Source organism: Malaclemys terrapin, chromosome 5, assembly GCF_027887155.1.
Source record: "Malaclemys terrapin pileata isolate rMalTer1 chromosome 5, rMalTer1.hap1, whole genome shotgun sequence".
Lineage (NCBI taxonomy): Eukaryota > Metazoa > Chordata > Testudines > Emydidae > Malaclemys > Malaclemys terrapin.
The window spans coordinates 115,040,627-115,061,140 of NC_071509.1; the positions used below are offsets into that span (position 1 = coordinate 115,040,627).

At 41.4% G+C, this 20,514-nt stretch overlaps 1 protein-coding gene across 2 annotated transcripts in view; it reads right to left on the reverse strand.

Moving 5' to 3' along the window:
* ELOVL6 (ELOVL fatty acid elongase 6) overlaps positions 1-20,514 on the reverse strand; it is a 140,022-nt gene that overhangs the window by 38,383 nt on the left and 81,125 nt on the right. The window contains exon 2 of one of the 2 annotated variants that reach the window (XM_054030394.1): positions 7,457-7,565. In XM_054030394.1, coding sequence (XP_053886369.1) covers positions 7,457-7,565 — 109 coding nt within the window. Of the gene's footprint in view, positions 1-7,456; positions 7,589-20,514 lie in introns of both variants that reach the window. The other variant, XM_054030393.1, reaches the window with a different exon arrangement.

Here is a 20,514-nt window from a genome sequence, read left to right on the forward strand (position 1 = left end):
GATGCTGAAACTACCTCTGAGCCCGTTTTCCCTGTCAGCTTGGGACTCCAGATCCCTGTCTTGTTGAGCCAGAAATGCTACTCTGCTGCAACACAGATCCAGGGTCTGAACCACGTCTCCAAAATTGCAGGCTTTAACTGAAAACCACTCAGCTGGTACTCCTATCTCCAACACCCAGACACCCAGCTCCCAATGGGATCCAAACCCCAAATAAATCCATTTTACTCTGTATAAAGCTTATACAGGGTAAACTCATAAATCGTCGGCCCTCTATAACACTGATAGAGAGAAATGCACACCTGTTTGCTCCCCCAGGAGCAATAATAAACAAAAGTGATTTTATTAAGAATAAAAAGTAGAATTTAAGTGGTTTCAAGTAATAACAGGCAGAACAAAGTAAGTTACCAAGCAAAATAAAACAAAACATGCAAGTCTAAGCCTAATACATTAAGAAACTAAATACAGGTAAATCTCACCCTTAGAGATGTTCCAATAAGCTTCTTTCACAGACTAGACTCCAACCTAATCTGGGCCCAATCCTTTCCACTGGTACAGGCCTTGTTAGTTCCAGGAAGCATCTTAGGTGAAAAGCTGGGGTTTCCACATGACTGGGACCCCTTTGCTCTGTTCCACCCTCTTTTATAGCTTTGGCACAAGGCAGGAATCCTTTGTCTCTCTCTGGGTCCCCCGCCCCCTTTCTAAATGGGAAAGCACAGGGTTAAAGATGGATTCCAGTATCTGACATGTTCACATGTCCTGTGAGACTTCATTACCCACTTACTGGCAAACACACTATACAGGAAGGCTTACAAGTAAACAGCCATCTACAACCAATTGTCCTAGTTAATGGGGGCCATCAAGATTCCAAACCACCATTAATGGTGCACACTTTGCATAACTACAATAGGACCTCAGAATTATATTTCATATTTCTAATTTCAGATACAAGAATGATACATTCATATAAACAGGATGAACACACTCAGTAGATTATATGCTTTGTAACGATACCTTACAAGAGACCTTTCGCATAAAGCATATTCCAATTACATCATATTTACACTTATAAACATATTTCCATAAACATATGGAGTCCAATGTCACAGCTGGCATGACAATTTTGTTGTATTATAGCTAAGAAACATGTATCAAAGATGACCCTAACTTTACCTTTGTAACAGGATGTAAAGTAACTTTATCTAGAGGAACTGGCTACTCAAATTAGCTGTGTTCTTTCAGAATTTAACTTCAGGAAATGTTCAGACATCCAAGACTGAATACCACTTAGACACCTAATCAAATCAGAAATTTCTTCCTCAGGTCATATGAGATGGAAAAATAAATCTCTATGCCAGCATCATAACCACAATGATGGTGGTTAATTGTTACTCATCCTGTAGCTGAAATTATGCAGCCGAATGAGAGGAAACAAGAACAGCATAGGATCAAAAACTGAACCATATGGAACTTCATCGTAGAACTGAGATGGGTACAGTACATCCAGCTCATGTAATTAAAATGTGAGAGCTGAACGAAATAAGACTAAAATAATTTTAGACAGCAACAAAGAATTACTCTTAAGTCTCTCACACTTGAAATGGATCAATAGGCCTGTGAGAGGAAACAAATGCCTATATTCTTAGCAAAACACATGAAAAACCACGTTTTTGTTGTTTCAAAATGAAAAAAATATTTTGGGGTTATAACTGTTGCTATTGTAAAACTATTTTTACTGCAAAAACAACATTATAGCTGAGACAAATGTTTGAAAACTGGCAACATTTCCAAACAAAAAATCAAGTCAAATTTCACCCTCCAGAAATGCGGCTTGCTGCTGGCATTGACAGGTTTACTGGCCTAGTGGATGGGGGGGAAGCAGTAGATGTGATATATCTTCGTTTTAGTAAGGCTTGACATGATGTGACATTCTCATAAGCAAACCAGGGAAATGTGGTCTAAATGAAATTACTATAGGGCGGGTGAACAACTGGTTGACAGACCGTATTCACAAAGTGGTTATCAATGGTTTGCTGTTAAATTGGGAGCATGCATTTAGTGGGGTGCCACAGGATCAGTCCTGAGTCCGGTACCATTCAATATTTTCATTAATGACTTGGATAAGGGAGTGGAAAGCATGCTCATAAAATGTACAGATGGCACCAAGCTGGGCAGGGTTGCTAGCACTTTGGAAGATAGGATTAGGATTCAAAATGACCTTGACAAATTGGAGAACTGGTCTGAAATCAACAAGATGAAATTCAGTCAAGGCAAGTGCAATGTACTATACTTAGGAAGAAAGAAAATCAAATCTACAACTAGAAAATGGTGAATAATTAGGTGGGTTATAGTGGATCACAAATTCAATGAGTCAGAAATGTGATGCAGTTGTGCATATCATTCTGGGGTGCGTTAAAAGGAATGTTGTATGTCACACACGGAAGGTAATTATCCCACTCTACTCAGCACTAGTGAAGCCCCAGTTGGAGTATTCTGTGTCCTATTCTGGGCACCACACTTTAGGAAAGATGTGAACCAACTGGAGAGTCCAAAAGAGAGCAACAAAAATGATAAGAGGTTTTTCTAAATCTATGACGAAAGGTTAAAAATATGGGCATGTTTAGTCTTGCAAAATGGGGGATCCACTAACAGTCTTCAAATATGTTAAGGGCTGTTATAAAGAGGATGCTGATAAATTGTTCTCCACATCCACTGAAGGCAGGACAAAAAGTAATGAGCTTAATCTGTAGCAATAAAGATTTAGGTTATATATTAGGAAAAACTTTCTAACTATAAGGATAGTTAAGTCCTAGAATAGGCTTCCAAGGGAGGTTGTGGAATCTCCATCCTTGAAAAAAGAACAGGAGTACTTGTGGCACCTTAGAGACTAACAAATTTATTAGAGCATAAGCTTTCGTGGGCTACTGCCCACTTCTTCGGATGCATCTGAAGAAGTGGGCAGTAGCCCACAAAAGCTTATGCTCTAATAAATTTGTTAGTCTCTAAGGTGCCATAAGTACTCCTGTTCTTTTTGCGGATACAGATTAACACGGCTGCTACTCTAAAATCCATCCTTGAAGGCATTTAAGAACAGGTTGGACAAACACTTGTCAGAGATCGCCTAGGTTTACTTAGTCCTTGCCACAGGGGCTGGAATGGATGACTTCTCGAGGTCTCTTTCAGCCCTACATTTCTATTCTAAAATTCACCCTTGACCAAATTAATGAATTCTCATTAAGCTCTCAATAATCTGTGTTTTAGTGTTGCTGTTTTTTTAGAAGCAGGAGGAATTAGTCTTGGACTAGGATAAAAAAGTGAAAAATGAACATTTTCATGGGAACGGATTTCAAGAAAAATTCTCTTTTCGGAGAATCAAAATGGAATTGTTTTGCTTCCTAGCTGCCTGCTGGACAGCTCCTGTCCAGTGAAACAAACAGGATCCAGCACAAAGTGAAACTGACAAGAGCCTTCCAGACCAGCTGTGGGAGAGGCGAAACAAGGGCAATGCAGCTCAGGGAGCTAGACAAGCAAGGAGCCTGGCTGCTCAGTGCCCGCCCCCCACCCCGGTGGAGAGGCAGAGCACTGGGGTGTTCAGACTCTGTGGTCCCAGAGCTGGGCACAGTGCTTAATTTGTAATAAAAGAGGTGCTGGGGCTCAAGCAACTAGGTTTCAAGCAATTTTTTTTACATTCGTAACGGATGCAGCAAACCCAGAGGTACTGGGGCTATGAATTGCCGAGCCTAGAGATGCCGAAACTCAGCCCTGGCAAGCCTGCAGACGGACAGTGAAATTGGAATTGGAGAGCCATCAGTTTGATCCTCCCATGGAAAACTGAATTTTTTCTGCAAAATTGATATTTTTTGCAGAAAAATTTCAATTTTGCAAAAAACAGCATTTTCTGTCAGCAAATCATTCCAGTGGAAAAATCCCTACCCATTCTGCTCAAAATCAACCTTATAGTTATATTTTCTTTTCATAAGATGTTGACCTCCTTTCTCCCTCTCCCCTTTTCATCTTATACAGTGTAATTGCATCACATAGTTAAGATGCTCTAGCATCTACAGCTAGTTTTAGACTAGGGCATACATCTTAAACTTACTCTAATAGTACCACTATCCTAGAAATATTGTCTACTGAAGCAAAATTAATATAGTCTTTATATAGTCTTATGGGAATGCTAAAAGGGACATCTAATCATATGTTTTAGGTACCCTTAATGCAACTTAAACCAAAAAAAGTCCTTCCTAAGGGCAGCCATACATTTTAATATAACTCTACCAGTAACCCAGGCAACTTAAAAACTTAGATCTCTCTCCCTACCCAACAATTGCCCACCTTTGCAGTTCCCCCCGCCCCACTTTCCAGCATGCAGAAAAATGATGAGTTTTGCAATGTATCCTGAAGGTCATTGGAACTGAGCTATTTAGAGGGTGGAGTGCAAGGAAGAGGAAGCAAATTCCAAAGCAAAATTTTCCCTCCCAGAGAATGCCCTGACAACTGCTTCTTCTTGCTTACACTGATGGGGTGCCAGCTCAAGTGCCTCTGCTGATCTCAACTGAGGCAGCATGGCCATGGAGAGAAGTAGGCAGTTAGGTCCTGCCCACCTACAGCTTTAGAAGTCAAACCGACACCTTAAAACTACACCCAAAAATCGGCAGGTGGCTGATGCAAATCACAGAGCACGGGCTTAATAGCTTGTAGCAAGATACTCCGCTGATCAAGTGGATTAGCATATTTTGCACTAGTTTCAGTTTCTGGATGTTTTAGCCCCATGTTGAGATCATTTACTAAATGTAAAGTACATTTCTGATGTTCATTCTCCTGAGTGGAGTATATTATTTATGTTCGGAGAACCCTCAATAAAAAAAGCTTTTAAAACTGTATCAGGTCATCATTACTATATATTTACTTCAACACATGTCAGCCTGGGGCCAATCTGCATTGAATGCAATTTTTTTTTAAATCGTCTTGGTGACCTTTTTCAAAGACAGTTATGAAATCGCACTACACTTTCTCAAATTGGGAATTAAGCTAACACAATGTTACAGAAGGCAGCCCACCACTAACGGCTATATTTTATTGGAAACAGAATTGTAATTACATGTGTTTTTCATCCAAATGGATCCTAAATCACTTTACAAACATCTACAAACTGAATACCATCTAGGAACGAGTTCACCCATCACTGATATTCAGCCACTTCTGGGATAAAGTACAGCAAATGCTAACAGGTGCCCGGCAACCCTATGGGTCCAGGTAGGATAGGAGGTGGAGAATGCAGTGCTAATTGAAGCTATTGGAAAATTATACATAGACACAATGTAAGAACTTAAGTAGAATTTAGTCAGGACACTCAGGCTTTTCTTCACTAGGCAAAAGATCATTATTTTAAGAACAGTATTTCCTAAACAGTGGGTCCTAATCCACCAATGAGTCACAGAACGGTTCTAGATTGGTTGGGCATGTCCAGGGCTGGGTTAACCAGTTGATCACTGGGCCCTGGCCTAGGCAAACACATGCTTCTCCCAGCCTAGCACAAAAAGAGGCTACAAGTGTTGGGCCGGGTGGGGGAGGGGGGAGTAGAGCCTGTCCTGAACTCACCCTGAAGCAGTGGCTCCTGTCCTATGGGGCTGGACTTGGCTCTCCACTGGGCGTTGGGACCTGGTGCATGGAGTCACAGTGCCATTCAGGTTTGGTCTGGCCGCCCCTATGACCTTGTGCACCAGGTCGCAATATCACTTGCTCAAATTTGACCTGACTGTCCCTCAATGATGGAGAGATGGCTGGGCCAAACCTGAGTGGAGAGTGGGCCAGACCTGGACTGGGGAGCTGGCCCAGCCACATGGGACAGGAGCTGCCATTGTGGGGTGAGCGTGGGGTGGGATTGCTCTCCATTCTCCCACCCTCAGCACCCCCAGCTGGGATTAGGGTTACAGTGCCGGAGCAGAGGGTGCATATATGTAACTACGTAATTGTAAGTCACAAACAAAAGATAAAATGCAGTGGTGGGTCACCTTAGTAAAGAGTTTGGGAAACACTGTTTAAGACCATCTTAGCTAGCAAGTTCAAACTAACAGGTTATAAAGCTCTAGTGCAGACAAGGCACAGGCAAGCACAGGCTGGCTGGTTGAGTCAATCTAAAGTACACCTTGCCCTCTCTAAACTAGGTTTTAGACTGTTAGTCAAAACTTGCCAACATTTAAACAAAAAACAAAAAAAAACCCACACCATTTTATCGTAGTGAAGACAAAACCTCAAACTAACAGTCTGTGACATAATTTGCAAACCAGCCACAGTGTTCTACTGACATCTCTGTTCACTTTGCAAACCTGAATCATGGGTGTGAACTGCTATAATGAATAATCCATGGAGTTAGAAATATATGCAGCTATCAGTGGCCTTTGATATTGGTTTACAAATTGTTTTCATGCTGCATAGTGAATTATAACACATGTTCCCTATAAACACCGAAATCTGTGCTACTCGGAATTCACAATCCCTAGTTTCTCTGTACATTAGCTGACTGTGGTTGGTGAATTGAGTTGGTACCATGTGTAGCTGGAAGGGATATTAGGGGAAAGCTGTAATTAAGATCAGTCAGACTCACAGCTGCGTCAAATAGGTGACAAACGGCCTGTCTTTGCTCTCAATGAGAGTTTTGCCACTGACTTGAATGGGGCAAGATCAAGCTCAGAGGAGGTAGGTCAGAGCAGAGTAAGATTATTTCCCACTTCCTCTTATCCTCCTTTGCATTCACAAATTCTTTATTTTGCTTTCTTGGAATAACCCAGGGCCAGATTCTGATCTCAGTCCACCAGTGTAACTTCACTGATGTCAACGAACTTATTCCAGATTTACATCAGGGTAACAGATCAAAATCATGGCCTAAAGATTCTACTAACACAACCATATAAATGTAGATCAATAGGAAAGTTTGGCTGTTACAATTATACAAAGTAACTTTCTGATTTATCACTTCCCACCTTACTCTTGAAGAGATTGGCTATTAGTTTCCTCTTCTTAAAATGCTTATGATGTGACAGGCAAAATAGGACTATTTTGGGGTGAGGGGAGGTTGGAGGACTCAAAGACATTAAATGATACAACTAAAGAAATACTTCAGGTACAGCTTTTTGTCATCTTGATACTTTTGTTATGGCTGTATCTCTTTTAACCCAGTTAATAAACTAATTATTATTAATTAATTAATTTTTTTAATTAATTAATAATGGAGATATCCCATCTCCTAGAACTGGAAGGGACCTTGAAAGGTCATCGAGTCCAGCACCCTGCCTTCACTAGCAGGACCAAGTACTGATTTTGCCCCAGATTCCCAAGTGGCCCCCTCAAGGATTGAACTCACAACCCTGGGTTTAGCAGGCCAATGCTCAAACCACTGAGCTATCCCTCCTCCCTCCCCTAATACAAACAATTCCTTGCTGTTTAAAAAATGGCCTACCTGAAGACTGCAAGGCTCAGGGACCAGAGCACTAGTGGTTTCCTCAGTTCAAATTTTGCTCGTTTGTTCATTAGGTGCCGACCACCAAATATAAAGGCAGCGTATAGAGCTGAAAACAGAAAAGATTTCTTCCTGTAAAAAAAGCGAAGAAAAAAATCCCCATAAAATATTTATTATTCATCAGTTGTACACAGTGTTTTCTCATCTTTAGATGATTGCCAAGAACTTGTCACTTTCCTTGCTAAAAATAAAACAATTCCCATTTGAACACACTTCTACTATTAATTTGAATAATGGAATAGTCAAATGTACATGAGCATAAATCCAGATCCTGAAGTTCCTACTCAGGGCAAAATTCCGATTGACTCAATTGGAACTTTCCTGAGTAAATACTGCAAGCTTTGGCTTGTATTGCAGATATTTTCTCCCCCTACTCAGGAACGTTTTCCTTTAGTGAAGAAAAACAGATGGCACATGGCCAATTTGATCCTCTGCCCATGCATGTAATTCTAAAAATCAATGTTCAGTTCGTATCTGAACCAACTGATCAGGTTTAATGGTTCATTCAACATGTTCAATTGATATAGTGCTGCCTGCATGTTTCTTGCTTAACATGCACTTGTCTCTCATTGCTTCCTCAAATAAGAATTTTGACTCTCTTAACAAAACAAAACAAAATTTGAAGAGGCTCCTAAAAGATGGGAACATCTGGGTAGAGGCCAATAGTTCTATTAATCAGTGGTCATATTGTTTTGATTTTTATAGTTCATGAGAAGCAATTTGGGTGCAGTGCAGGATTATTCTCTGTGGAGAAGTCTAATGAGTATGCTGAAATGGTCATATACTACTTTGCTAATGAACTGAACTACAAAGCAAGAATCACTTGAAAATGCCTGTAATGATACATCAGGATATATATTTCCATCAGCCAGCATTTGAACCTCAATCTTATAATTCCTTGAGGCTCAACTGCAGCAGGTCAGAAAAGAATGAAATTTGGGACCCCTTTCTACGCACACAAGAGATTCCGATGGCTTGTAACAAGTGTCTATGTATTAATTAGATGATCTATTAATGTAAATGCAACCAGAGGCTCAGACAAATTAATAATGATGCACAACATTACTAATGTCCTAACTGTGTAGATATATATTTAGGAGCAGATTTTTGGACGAAGTGTGTAATTGCAAACAAAGGGAAAATGAGTAATCATAAATATCAATGGACTAGATAAACCCAGCTGCAGCAGATTGCTCTTTGCTGTAGTAGTACAAAGTCAGCCAGTTTCATCTAAGCCTTAATGAGTGACAAACAAAACACAAATATCATATAACGAAAGCTAAATAGCGATGTGAGCCCAAAGACATCGCATTAAGACTTGGACAACATAGGACTTTCATGTGTCCTAAAAAAGTATGTTTCTCTTGACACAGTTAATGCAACATGTAACAAATCATCAACTGGAATGAAAAAGCTATTAATAGTTTTGCATGCAGAGTTATGCTGATATACGGACAGCTCTGCTGCACCTCAAGTCACCCTCCCCAGCTGAAAATATCCTTGTCTGGCCTGGCACTGGAGTTATCTACGTTAACTTCACTGTCCATGGGGATAAGAACACTTGTACATTGACTCAGGATCTCAAAGATTTCATGACAAGCATGGGACTGTCCTCCCTTGAAGAACACAGTGGAACTGAGAGCCACTGGCGTGGCAATTACAACAGCATGTTTATCATAAGCACTATGCTTTTTTTCCCCAATCAGACCTGGCTGGTACGGCCTTGTGCTTCCCTGAGATGAGGCACTGATGAAGATGAGTTGGCTGAATTTCACTCCAGGCTAGATGGAGGTGACACCAATGGGTGTGGAAAACTTCTAAGTAAATTGGATGAGGTGGTGTATGCTCCCTCTGTATAGGGTATACTCACCCTTTGTCAATGAGGTTTACACCTCAGGGGTTGTTTGGACCCTAAATTGCTCTGGACTGGAATCACACTGTGTTACATCTATGCTTGTCTAGGGAGTTGCTACCATTTTTTCTTGGCTATGGTCTTGCCCATATAGTTATCCATAACTTTGTCATCTCTACCTGGGGCCACCCAACAGGGAATCTTCAGCTGGTGCAAAACTCAGCAACCTGCTTAATTAGCAATGAAAGCTGCTTTGAGCACATTATACCTGTTCTCTGTATATCCTATTGACTTTGTAATTGCTTCTGAGTGGGATTTTCAACCCCCGCCCGCCCAGGGGAGGAATCAGACACCTTCGTTGGGCATCCAAATCTCCTAGACAGTTTTGAAAATCTGAGTTTCTATGCATACAGTTTTAGGCATCAGTGCTAATCTATAAAACCATGCATGCTGAGCATCCTGGCTGCTTTAATTTGTCTCTCTCCCTGATGTATGTACCCTTCTAAGAGCTGAGATCAGCCAAGGTGTTTTTGATAAAAGTGTTTGAATTCTGGGTGGCCTGGAGGCAAGTCATTTTCTCTGGAGTGTTCATGACTCTGGAACTGATCCCTATTTTGCATTACCAGTGTTCAAGTTTGTTGAACTTAAGAGCAAAGTGTTAGAGCTTCTTTGTTTGCTCAGCCTTTCGCCTGAGATCAACTCAATAAAGTGTTTGATTTAAAGGATAGTTCTGGAAAGGTCTGGGAAGAATTGCTTTGACTTTGTGTATTTTATGATGCATTATGGAATAAAGATCTGAGGGACTGTCTTTTGATTCTTCCAGCTGTTGGCAGTATGTTGTTAAAGGTCTTATAGATGATGATATATTAATGTAAATGCAATCAGAGGCTCAGACAACGGGCTATTAAAATAAATAAATAAAATGTCTTGGAAGTGCTGAAGAATGTGACATCTAACAATATGAATAGAGGACCCTCTCTATTTGTTCTTCTTTAGCTGCTGATTCTGTATCTAATGTTGAATCACCACAGGGAAGGTGTGATGGGGCGTCTGCCCCTACTGGCAGAAGAGGGGGTAAAGCAGCACCGGGAAGGCTACGCAGGAGGCAGCCATTTAGGAAAGGGCTTGTAGAGACAGCCAATCAGGAGAAGGGTTAGAGAGATAGCCAGGCAGGGCCAGACTGGGCCATATAAGAAGGGCTGCTGAACATAGAAGCTTCAGTCACTCCCTAGAGTTGAGGAGGGAGGAGTGGCTGCCCTGAAGGAGGGAGAAGAGGCAGCACCATGGTCAGAGCAGCGCTGGGTGGGTCAGGGGAGCATGAGTGAGCTCTCGGCTGACTGCTGCCAGACTGGGGCCTGGATACAAGGGTGGAGAAGGTGCTAGAGCTGTGGGGAAATGGCCCAGGGAAACAGATGGCAGGGGTTAGAGGTGACGCAGTGTGTGACTGCTGGGCCCTCTCCCCCCTCCCACCCTTTGGTCCCAGTTGCCACTGACAAAGGTGGCTAGACCCTGGACTGCCGCCTGCCACTGAGGCAAGTGGCTGGACAGAGGACTGCTGCCCCCCCACAAAAGGGGGCAGGGGAGAGAACCAAATGGGGCACAGCTGGAGAGCTGTGTCCAGAAGAGGACACTGTGGTCCTGAGAGCAACACGGGTCCTGATGGCAGAAGCGATGGTGGTGAGATGCCACTAGATGAGGGCGCACCAGTGAACCAGAGCTAATTCCCAGGACGGCCAGCAGGAGGTGCTGCAGTGGTGAGTCATGCCCTGTCATAGAAGGAAATTAAATGAATCCCTATGGAATATCTAATATGTCAAAGTGATCATGGGTCAATTTTTTATTTAGGTATCTAAAGATATAGATAACTGCCTGGGCACTTTTCAAAATCCCACTAGGTGCCTCTCTGCATATTTAGGTATGTAAATGATACCTTTGAAAATCTGGGACCATGTTCCTTTCTTAATAAAGAAGATATAATGCAGTTTCAATGCTTGTTCTTAACGTTCACAGTCAGGAAAGAAACATAAATATCCCCCTTCATAGGCAAGATAACATTTATTTACCCAAATGGCATTTCACTTAGGCTCTTATTAATGAAATTATTGCTTTGTGTTACGTCTAACCAAGTAGGTCAGTACTGTAATTATATTACACTAATTGGAACTGCTACATTTTAGGTCACTTCACCAGCTTTTTAATGAGTTCCATATTTCCTTATTTAAATGGTACAGTATCTGTATAAGACTTCCCACTGGTGCTGACAAATACTAGGGAATTTGACTGTATTGGAGATGTGTACTGTACAGAACAGTTTTAAATTAAGAGCACAATAGTACAGCCTTGAGGTCATGACGGGTACTGTATACAAAGGAGTCTCATATTGAAAGTATCCCTTCTCTCTCTTTTTGAGATAGAAAAAGTGAATGGTTATCAGTAGTTTGAATTTTTTTATTTTTCCCTTATGGAATAACTATTTTTTAAGGGAGACTGTACTAGAGGACTGAGGGTAATACAGGTGATTGGTTATTGGGCTGCAGAGCCTTCCACACTAAGATTATGGGTTCAAATCTGGCCAAGATCAGTAATGACCAGAAGTTATTTTGTAATGTTTGTATAATGGTCTGAGTGAAATCTTGGTAGTCTCAGTCCAGTTCCTAATGAACAGATATAAAGTAATGGTATTCAGATGTTACTGCAATAGTTCTGGCCAGCATGACACTAGTAACACAGAAGTAATTCTATAGACAGAGTTTTGGAGTAGTTCTAGGACACTGTAATATAAGGATTAAATCCCTTTGATGACAATTGTATTACAATCTAAACACAACAGAACAATAAAGCAATATTAAGACTTGAAGCTCAAAACCCAAAAAAGTAAGTCAGTAGCAAAGTCTCACATCTAATAATTTCAGCGTTAGCACATTCATATGTTTTCCTTCAATTCTGTTCTCTAAGGATAACACAGCAGACATAAAGAAAGACAAGGCTGCCAAGTCCCCCACATTTTGCACGAGTTCCTGCTTCTCACAGTTGTCTTCCACCTTCCTACATTTCCAGTCATCAGGGATTAAGCACTATTGGTACTGAGTGCTCTGCACTCTGTGAAGCCTCTGAAAATTGCTTGTTGTCTCACAGTCAGACTGGAGGAATCTTCCTAAAGGCTGTACGGAGCTCTATGCTTATTATGGGGGTTACTAGAGGGAGGAAGATAATGTGTGGACTTGCAGGCTGAAAATGTGGGGGAGATCTTCTGGAAATCAACAGCAGAGGAAGGGAAACCATAGCATGGCAGAAAGGAAATCGGTAGGGAAAGGGTTGTAGGAGAAGATGGACAAAAGTGGGTGACAAGTGGAAGGCAAATGGAGGAGGGAAGGAGAGGATGATGACTATAGAAAAAGAGCAAAGGAAGTTGACAGAAAAGAGAAGGAAGTGAAGGTGAGAAAACAGAGGAAGGAGAAATAAAGTGTAATAACAGAGGGAGTAAAAGTACAGTGAGAACAGGAGATAGAAAACAGCAAACAAAGCATTAAAAACTGAGACAGGAGAGGCAGAGACTGAAGGAAACAAAGAAAGATGGAGAAAATCCATCCCACCAGAAACAGTGCTTCTTGTCAGTCACAGACAGGAAGTGTTGCCTCCAAGAAAGCCAATTCAGGTATCAAGAAGTGGCAGGGAGAGACTGTCACCTGGCCTAAGGTAGGAAAACAAAAGAAAGTAAACAAGACAAAGGTACCAAGTGATAAATCTTCCTCCTCTTCTCTCCCCCCACCCCCCGCAAAAATATAGTTTGTAAAATACTGAAGTGGTTTTTTACGTCAAATATTCTTGTTGGTGAAATGAAAAGTAAGATACTTTTAAGCGTCTGTCAGAATCAGCCTTCCACAGAAAAAGGCTATGGCTATTTTAAACTACATTTGATCTGAGAAACTTTACACTATATAGCACATCGATATGCTCCTTTTGCAACCAGCCTGTTCTTGGGAACTCAGGCAATGTTGCTTTCTTCAAGGTGCTAATTTACAATTGCAAGTTCTGTTCATATAAAAAGGTGTGAAACTATTCCTAATCACCTTAGCATTTGCACTTCTGAAATACCAACAAAGCAAGACCTTGTTCTAGCTTCACAGATACAAGGAGAAAAATCACTGAGGATGGGTTCACTGCACAGATTTGTCAGCTTTATATAATAAATAGTAACTATAACTCTGGAATGTAAATATGCAATTCTGCAACTATTTCTTCCACACTCTATAGTACTTAAGAATTTTAAAAGAGGGAAATATATCAGAAGACCAATCTGATATGCGCGTCAGTGTAATGTGGTTTATGCCTACAGCAAAATGTCCTGTGACATTTATATTTAGAGCAGTGACAATGAAAGTCACTCACGTGGGAAAGTGCACTCATTAATGAGATTCTTCCAAGTAACACGCTACCAGGGAAATACAATGCAAACAGAAGTCAGCTTCACAATGTTCCCCCATTCACTAGATTTCTAATAGAAATTGGCTTTCAAAATGCTAGTGTGATAGGGTACAATCTGGACTGATGAACCTGGGGTGCCGTTTACACGGCTTTGCTTTGAGCTACCATTCCTGGTCTGCTCACACACAGCCTTCAGCATGTAAATTAATCCCACTTGTATTGTATGAGTGCTATAGTCAGCCAGTTTTGAATTACACTGCAGAGCAACACCAGCAAATTCCCAGTCTTTTCCCCAGAAATGTGCATCTTGTACTGCCCAGATCTCTCCTGGACAATAAAACTCGTATAAAGTTTGTCATTTTATTAAAAGAAAGTGATATGCACAAAGCCTGTTTTCCCAAATGGTGTTTCCCAAACACACTGGTTTAGATAAAACAATAAAACAAATGTGTTAACTACAGAAAGATAATGAGGCATAAAAGTCAGGATTGATTACAAGAAAAAAGTAAAATGCAACTAATGCCTAACTCAACAAGTTAGTGAATTCAAAGCAAAGTCTCTCTCACCACGTTTCAGCAGTCTTACTGGCTGAATTCCTTTCAGACAGGATTCCTCTCACAGTACAGTGCTACTTCCTTTGTTCGTCACATGTTGTCAATGCCGTGGGTAGAGAGGAAGGGAGAGATCATTTGGGGCATCTGTTCTCCCTTCCTATTGTTCTTTCTCTTCTTTGAGAATCTTCTCCAGCTGAGGTTTAGGAGACAAAGTCTGTGTGGATAGGAAACCTCAGCTGTTTCTCTGTCAAGATGTAGATTTTCATCCACATCCTCTTTCCTGCCAAAGAATGGCCACTTAACAAGGTGATGTTCCATTTGATTTTGTTGACACCTGGCTGAGGTGCTGACTAGCCTTTTGTCTCTAGAGAACTGGTTTGTAACTGCTTTCCAGACTTGTGACATGTCTTCGTAATATCGTATAGTAGATTCTGATAACTTAACAGACAGTGTTACCACACATACTTTACCAGCAAAAAGAACAGGAGTACTTGTGGCACCTTAGAGACTAACAAATTTATTAGAGCATAAGCTTTCGTGGGCTACTGCCCACATCTTCGGATGCATAGTGGGCAGTAGCCCACGAAAGCTTATGCTCTAATAAATTTGTTAGTCTCTAAGGTGCCACAAGTACTCCTGTTCTTTTGGCGGATACAGACTAACACGGCTGCTACTCTGAAACCATACTTTACCAGGGCCATATTGGTTAGCAAATTATGAGTTTTCAAATGATACCTCCCAGGCATACTTTGTACCAGATTTATCATAGTTCTATAAAAGGGGTGAACATAGGGGTACAGACTGTCACAGGTAGGTAGCTATTTAAAACACATAGGACAAATCTGTCTTTCAATATCAAGATCTCACCAATAGTTTGATAAACATTTACTTGAACAGGATGTTCAATAGTAAGAGCTTGATTACCCTCCCAAATCAGTGAAATTCCACTGAAGTGTATGGAGTTACTCTTGGTTTACACCACTGTGAGAGAGAATGAAATCAGGCCTTTAGTATAAGACACAATATGTACCTTAACAGTGATACCCAGTTCTAAACACTGAAGTTGTATTATTTCTTCTATTACTTGCATAGGAAGGACTCCAGCAGCAAGCAGACAGTGGGACACTACCCTGCTAAAAACAACAGTGTAAACAGAGGCATGGCTCGGGCAAGATGAAAGCCATGTAGAATATGTACTCACGTACATACCAACACCCATCAGGCATGTTTCGACTCTACTCACCTAAGCCGCCATGTCTCACCAACTACACACTGCTATTTATACCCATGCTAGGGCACTTACGTGCGAATGTAAACTACACGTTGCCAAAAGAAGCATGCAGCGTAGATGTACCTTAGACTACCAGAGTCTGATAGAAACACTATTTATACAAGTTGCAGAGCACTGAATAATGGGTCCATGTCTTCCAGTTATGGGTTTGATTCTGATCTCATTGTCTTTGGTATAAATCCTTAAGTAACTATGTTTTTGTACAGTTACTTGGGACTTTCACCCATGTAAGTAAACAGAATCTGGGCCCATCTGTTCATTTCTGGTAACCCACAAAACCATGAACATCCCTGCAATATTAGAGTTCAGCATGCAGAGAGATTTAGTCACACATAGTTCCCATTTAAGTTAACAGGAATTTGTGTAGCTAAATCTTTGCACATTACACTGAGAATTGACCCTGCATCTTACACCAAGACTCCCTGTTATAAAAGAGGCAGTGATGATAAACATTATCTCTCCTTCGACATATTATTGCATTCTCAAGACGTTGCTGGGGTTGTCTCCTCATCACCATAGGGCTGGCACAATGTAGAATACCAGCAAGGAAGATAATTACATCTGTCACTGTAGCTCTGATGCACTTTTAATATTATCAGCTTTCATTTAAACTTCTGCCATTTACTAACTCCAAGTTTGTGTTATAAACAGATACAACTGCAGCTGAACTTGGGGACAAGGACACTATTTGTACCTGAGTTTCACCAGAGGTTATTCAATTAACATATCTACAGGTAGAAGTATATTTTATAGATACACCTCTACTCTGATATAACACGAATTCGGATATAATGTGGTAAAGCAGCACTCCGGGGGGGCGGGGCTGCTCACTCCGGCGGATCAAAGCAAGTTCCATATAATGCGGTTTCACCTATAACGCGGTAAGATTTTTTGGCTCCCAAGGACAGCGTTGTATCGGGATAGGGGTGTACAATACAAAATAACTAAATCTCCATCCCATTGTCAATATTTCTGTGTCCCCATAAAGCAGATCAATAGCAAAGTGATCAAATTCTTTTCTAGCTATTCTCATTTAATGATCTGTTTTTCATTTTAAAGATAAAAACTTTACATTTATGTAAGCTCCAAAAGGCTCCTGTAATAAAGTCAACCACCTCTTGAGAATCTCCTCATGGCCTGAAGTGACACTGCTGTACTTTGCCTCAGTTTCCCCTCCTCAATGACTACACAAAGGCTTGTGACACAACACCCTGGGGTCTGGCTTACTAGCATAAAACAAACTCAAAATAAAGTCTCTTCCACACCAGTCTCAGGCTGGCACAGCCCTGCCTCCTTGAGGTCTGCTCTGCCTGCTTTTAATTTTACAAGCTGGGCACAGCTTTTCAGCCCTTCGCTGGCTCTGATCAGCCATTCCCCTCAGCCCACCTTAGATTCCTTGAAACACTCCCTGCTCTCTTCTGAGCATCCACGCTCAGGATTTCCTATCTGGAGTCCTTCCCTGTTTTTTATCTCTGCAGAAACTTCCAGGCATTTCTGCCTGGAGTTTTTCCACATGCTCAGTGTCCAAGTGACCCTTCAGGCCCAAACCTTTCCCAGGCCCAGCTCCTTTAAACACTTTGGTCAGATGCACAAGGGGGACTTACGCTTTACAATCCTCTGCACCCTGCCATCCAGACACTGTGCCATCCAGTGGAATTAGGCACAATGCATAGGGAGAGTTGGGCACCTAAGAATGGGCTTCACAAAAGCTAGCACAATGAACACAGAGCTGCCTACACTAGCCAATAAGACAAAGAATTGTAGAACTGTAGGGCTGAAAGGGACCTTGAGAGGTCATCTAGTCCTTCCCCTCCATGCTGAGGTAGGACCAAATAAACCTTACCACCCTTGACATGTTTGTATAACCTGTTCTTAAAAACCTCCAATGATGGGGGTTCTACAAACATCCCTAGGTAACCTGTTTCAGTGCTGAACTATCCTTAGAGTTAGAAAGTTTTTCCTAATACCTAAACAAAATATTATAAGGATCTGCAGGACTAGAAGCTGGGGCTGCAGCCTGGGGCAGCTAACATTCCCACATCACCATCAGGAGGTCACTGGAGCACTGTGGAGATTAGGTGCCACAGGAAGTATCACCCAAAGAGACCAGAGCAACAGCACCCTGTGGCCTTCTGATTGGTCCATGGTCACTATTTAACTCTGGAGGATGGCCCAGGAAGTTGTCTGGGTAACCATGTTGACTTTTGGCCTGAGACAGAGTGGGGATCTGAACATGGATCTCCCATGTCCTGGATGAGTGCTCTAACTAGTTGGGGGCACCATCTCCTCCTCCTCAATCATCTTTTGTATGGGTTTAGGTATGCTCTGAGCACATCTACCGGGTCAGGCCCCGAAGGCAAGTTAGGAGGGGGAACGCCTACTTTGTGAATTCCACTGGGGCTTATGTATGAGATATGTGCCAAGCTGCTGGACTGCCAGGATTTAGGTGGTTGAAATTTAGGTGACTCAGGGACTCTTGGGATGGAATGTTTTAATTAAAATGGCACAATTTGGTACACTACAAACAACATACCAATAAAGTTTAAATAAAGTTGTCTTTGCCACAGTACCTGTGCTAGATCCAATGCACTGTGATGGAAATGTCAGTCCTCTACCACTGCAATAGCAACAGCAACTCTTAAGCAGTTTAAATGACGGTATCTATTGAAATGGCAAGGGAATGAAGGTAGGAAAAATGTAATTACCCCAAATGGAACATAGGATATTTAATGATAAAAGTCAGCAGCAAGCTGATTGTATAACTGTCCTAAGAGACCGACTCTCCAACAGACAATGACCATTACACCATTTAGGGGCACTTCCTCAGAAATGATATTGTCACAGCTACCACTGGATTGTGAAAAATGTCATGCAGAGGCCTCTTGTTTTTCAAGAGGGTTAACATGACTTACTCCAACGAAATATAAAGGGACACCCAAGACTTTCTCAAAAATCACTCACCAACCTTACCAACAGGGGCATCCAAGGATATGTTCAAGTTTATTCATGCAAAATTGATGGAAGGTATTTGGGAAATGTTTGCATATTAACTCATTCAGATCTAGAATGTAATCCTCGGACAACCAAAATAAAAGCATGTGTGAAAAATATAAACTAGAAGATAAATTTACAAAAAAAAAAAAAAATTGGATAGAGGAACTGGCCAGGAAAGCAAGGCATCTGCACTGTCTGGATCTTATTAAAAGACAATGTAGATATGGGTGTGTGATCATTGTTGTAACCACTGTTATATATTTGCAGCAAATATTGTACAAGGGTTGCTGGTTGAGGTGTCTATGAAAAGGTTATGTTTTGCTGGTTATGATTATACTAGCTGTATGAATGTATCATTTTTGTATGTGAAGTTATAAGTATTGGCTCTATACTTGGATTTCAAATGTTGGCTCTTGGGGTAACACCCACAAGGCAGCTAGCCAGCACATCTTGAAGGAACTGTTCAAATTAAGTGGTTCATCAAGAAACACTTGCTTGACAATGGACCATGGAAGACACCCACTTACACTGAGAGGACTGTCATGTAAACTTGCTGTTTGGAGTGTAGGTAATGGCTTCCTGCAATGACTGAGGGAAATTGGATATGAACATGTGACTTGCCCATGTAACTCCAAACTCCATCTTGGTACTGTAATTTCCCACAATAAGAACAATGGGATGCCCTCCACATGGCAAAAGCTATAAAACACCTCCATTTTGTCTTCAATTCTGCTTCTTACCTCTGGAGGAACTTTGCTACAAACTGAAGCAAAAGACTAAATAAACTGAACAAAAGACTAAATAACCCATCTGCGCTGTGGATGCATTCCAGAGACTTGACTTAAGTCAGCAGTTTATTCCATTATTGCTACAAGCCTAAACCAATAACTTTGCCCTCACTGTATGTAATTAATTCCGTTAACCAATTTTAATGCTCACCTTCTTCTTTCTTTCTTTCTTTCCATAAATAAATCTTCAGATTTTAGATACTAAAGGACTGGCATCTGTGTGATTTTTGGGTCAGATCTAAGTTCTATATTGACCTGGGTGTGTGGTTGGTCCTTTAGGATCAGAAAAACCTATTTGATGAGACTGATTGTAAAGAACCACTCGTTTCTGAATGCAGTGTTTTTGGTGGTAATATAGAAACTGGAAAGCTTGAGAAAACTGCCTTTATGTTTTCTTGTTAGAAAGTGTGGTGAAACAGCAGTTTACTTTCGTGGCTGGTTTGGTATATCTTATTCAAAATAACCACCAATTTTGGGCTGTGTTTGCCCTATTTTTCAGCAGTTCGTCCCAAATTTGGCATCCTCAGTTGTGACCCACTAAGGCACAGTTACAGGGTGTCATCATAATGATAGCGAGTTGCTTTGTGCTGCAGTGCTATCTATCATAGTAATCTCACATATACACTGAAGCAGCGAGGTGACACAACAGAATCTGCAGGTGAGAACCCTTGGAGTGGGTGACCAATTACCCTAGAATACTTGCTGACACCTCTCAGGAAAGAAAGAACAGAGCTGCCAAAGAACAGACCCTCCATTCTGACAGGTCCTGGAAGCATGCCCGCAGCACCTTGTGGTCACCAGCATCAAAGGCTTCTTGACAGATCTAAGAAAATCTGACTGGACTCCTAACCTTCCTTCATTGCCAGGAGGAAATCAGTGACCAAGAATACTAATGAAATCACTGTAGAGTACCCAGACCTAAAACTTGGCTGATAGGAAATCAGAGGTATCCAGACAGTGCTGCAGAAATCTTGCCTCAACCTTTTCAACCTCCTCCGCCAACAAGGAAGGTTTGAGAAAAAGGGCTCAACCTTGAGCCCTGCTACAAAACCTTTGCACTACTTATGCTGCCAGCTGGGGAGTCTGCTGGTGCA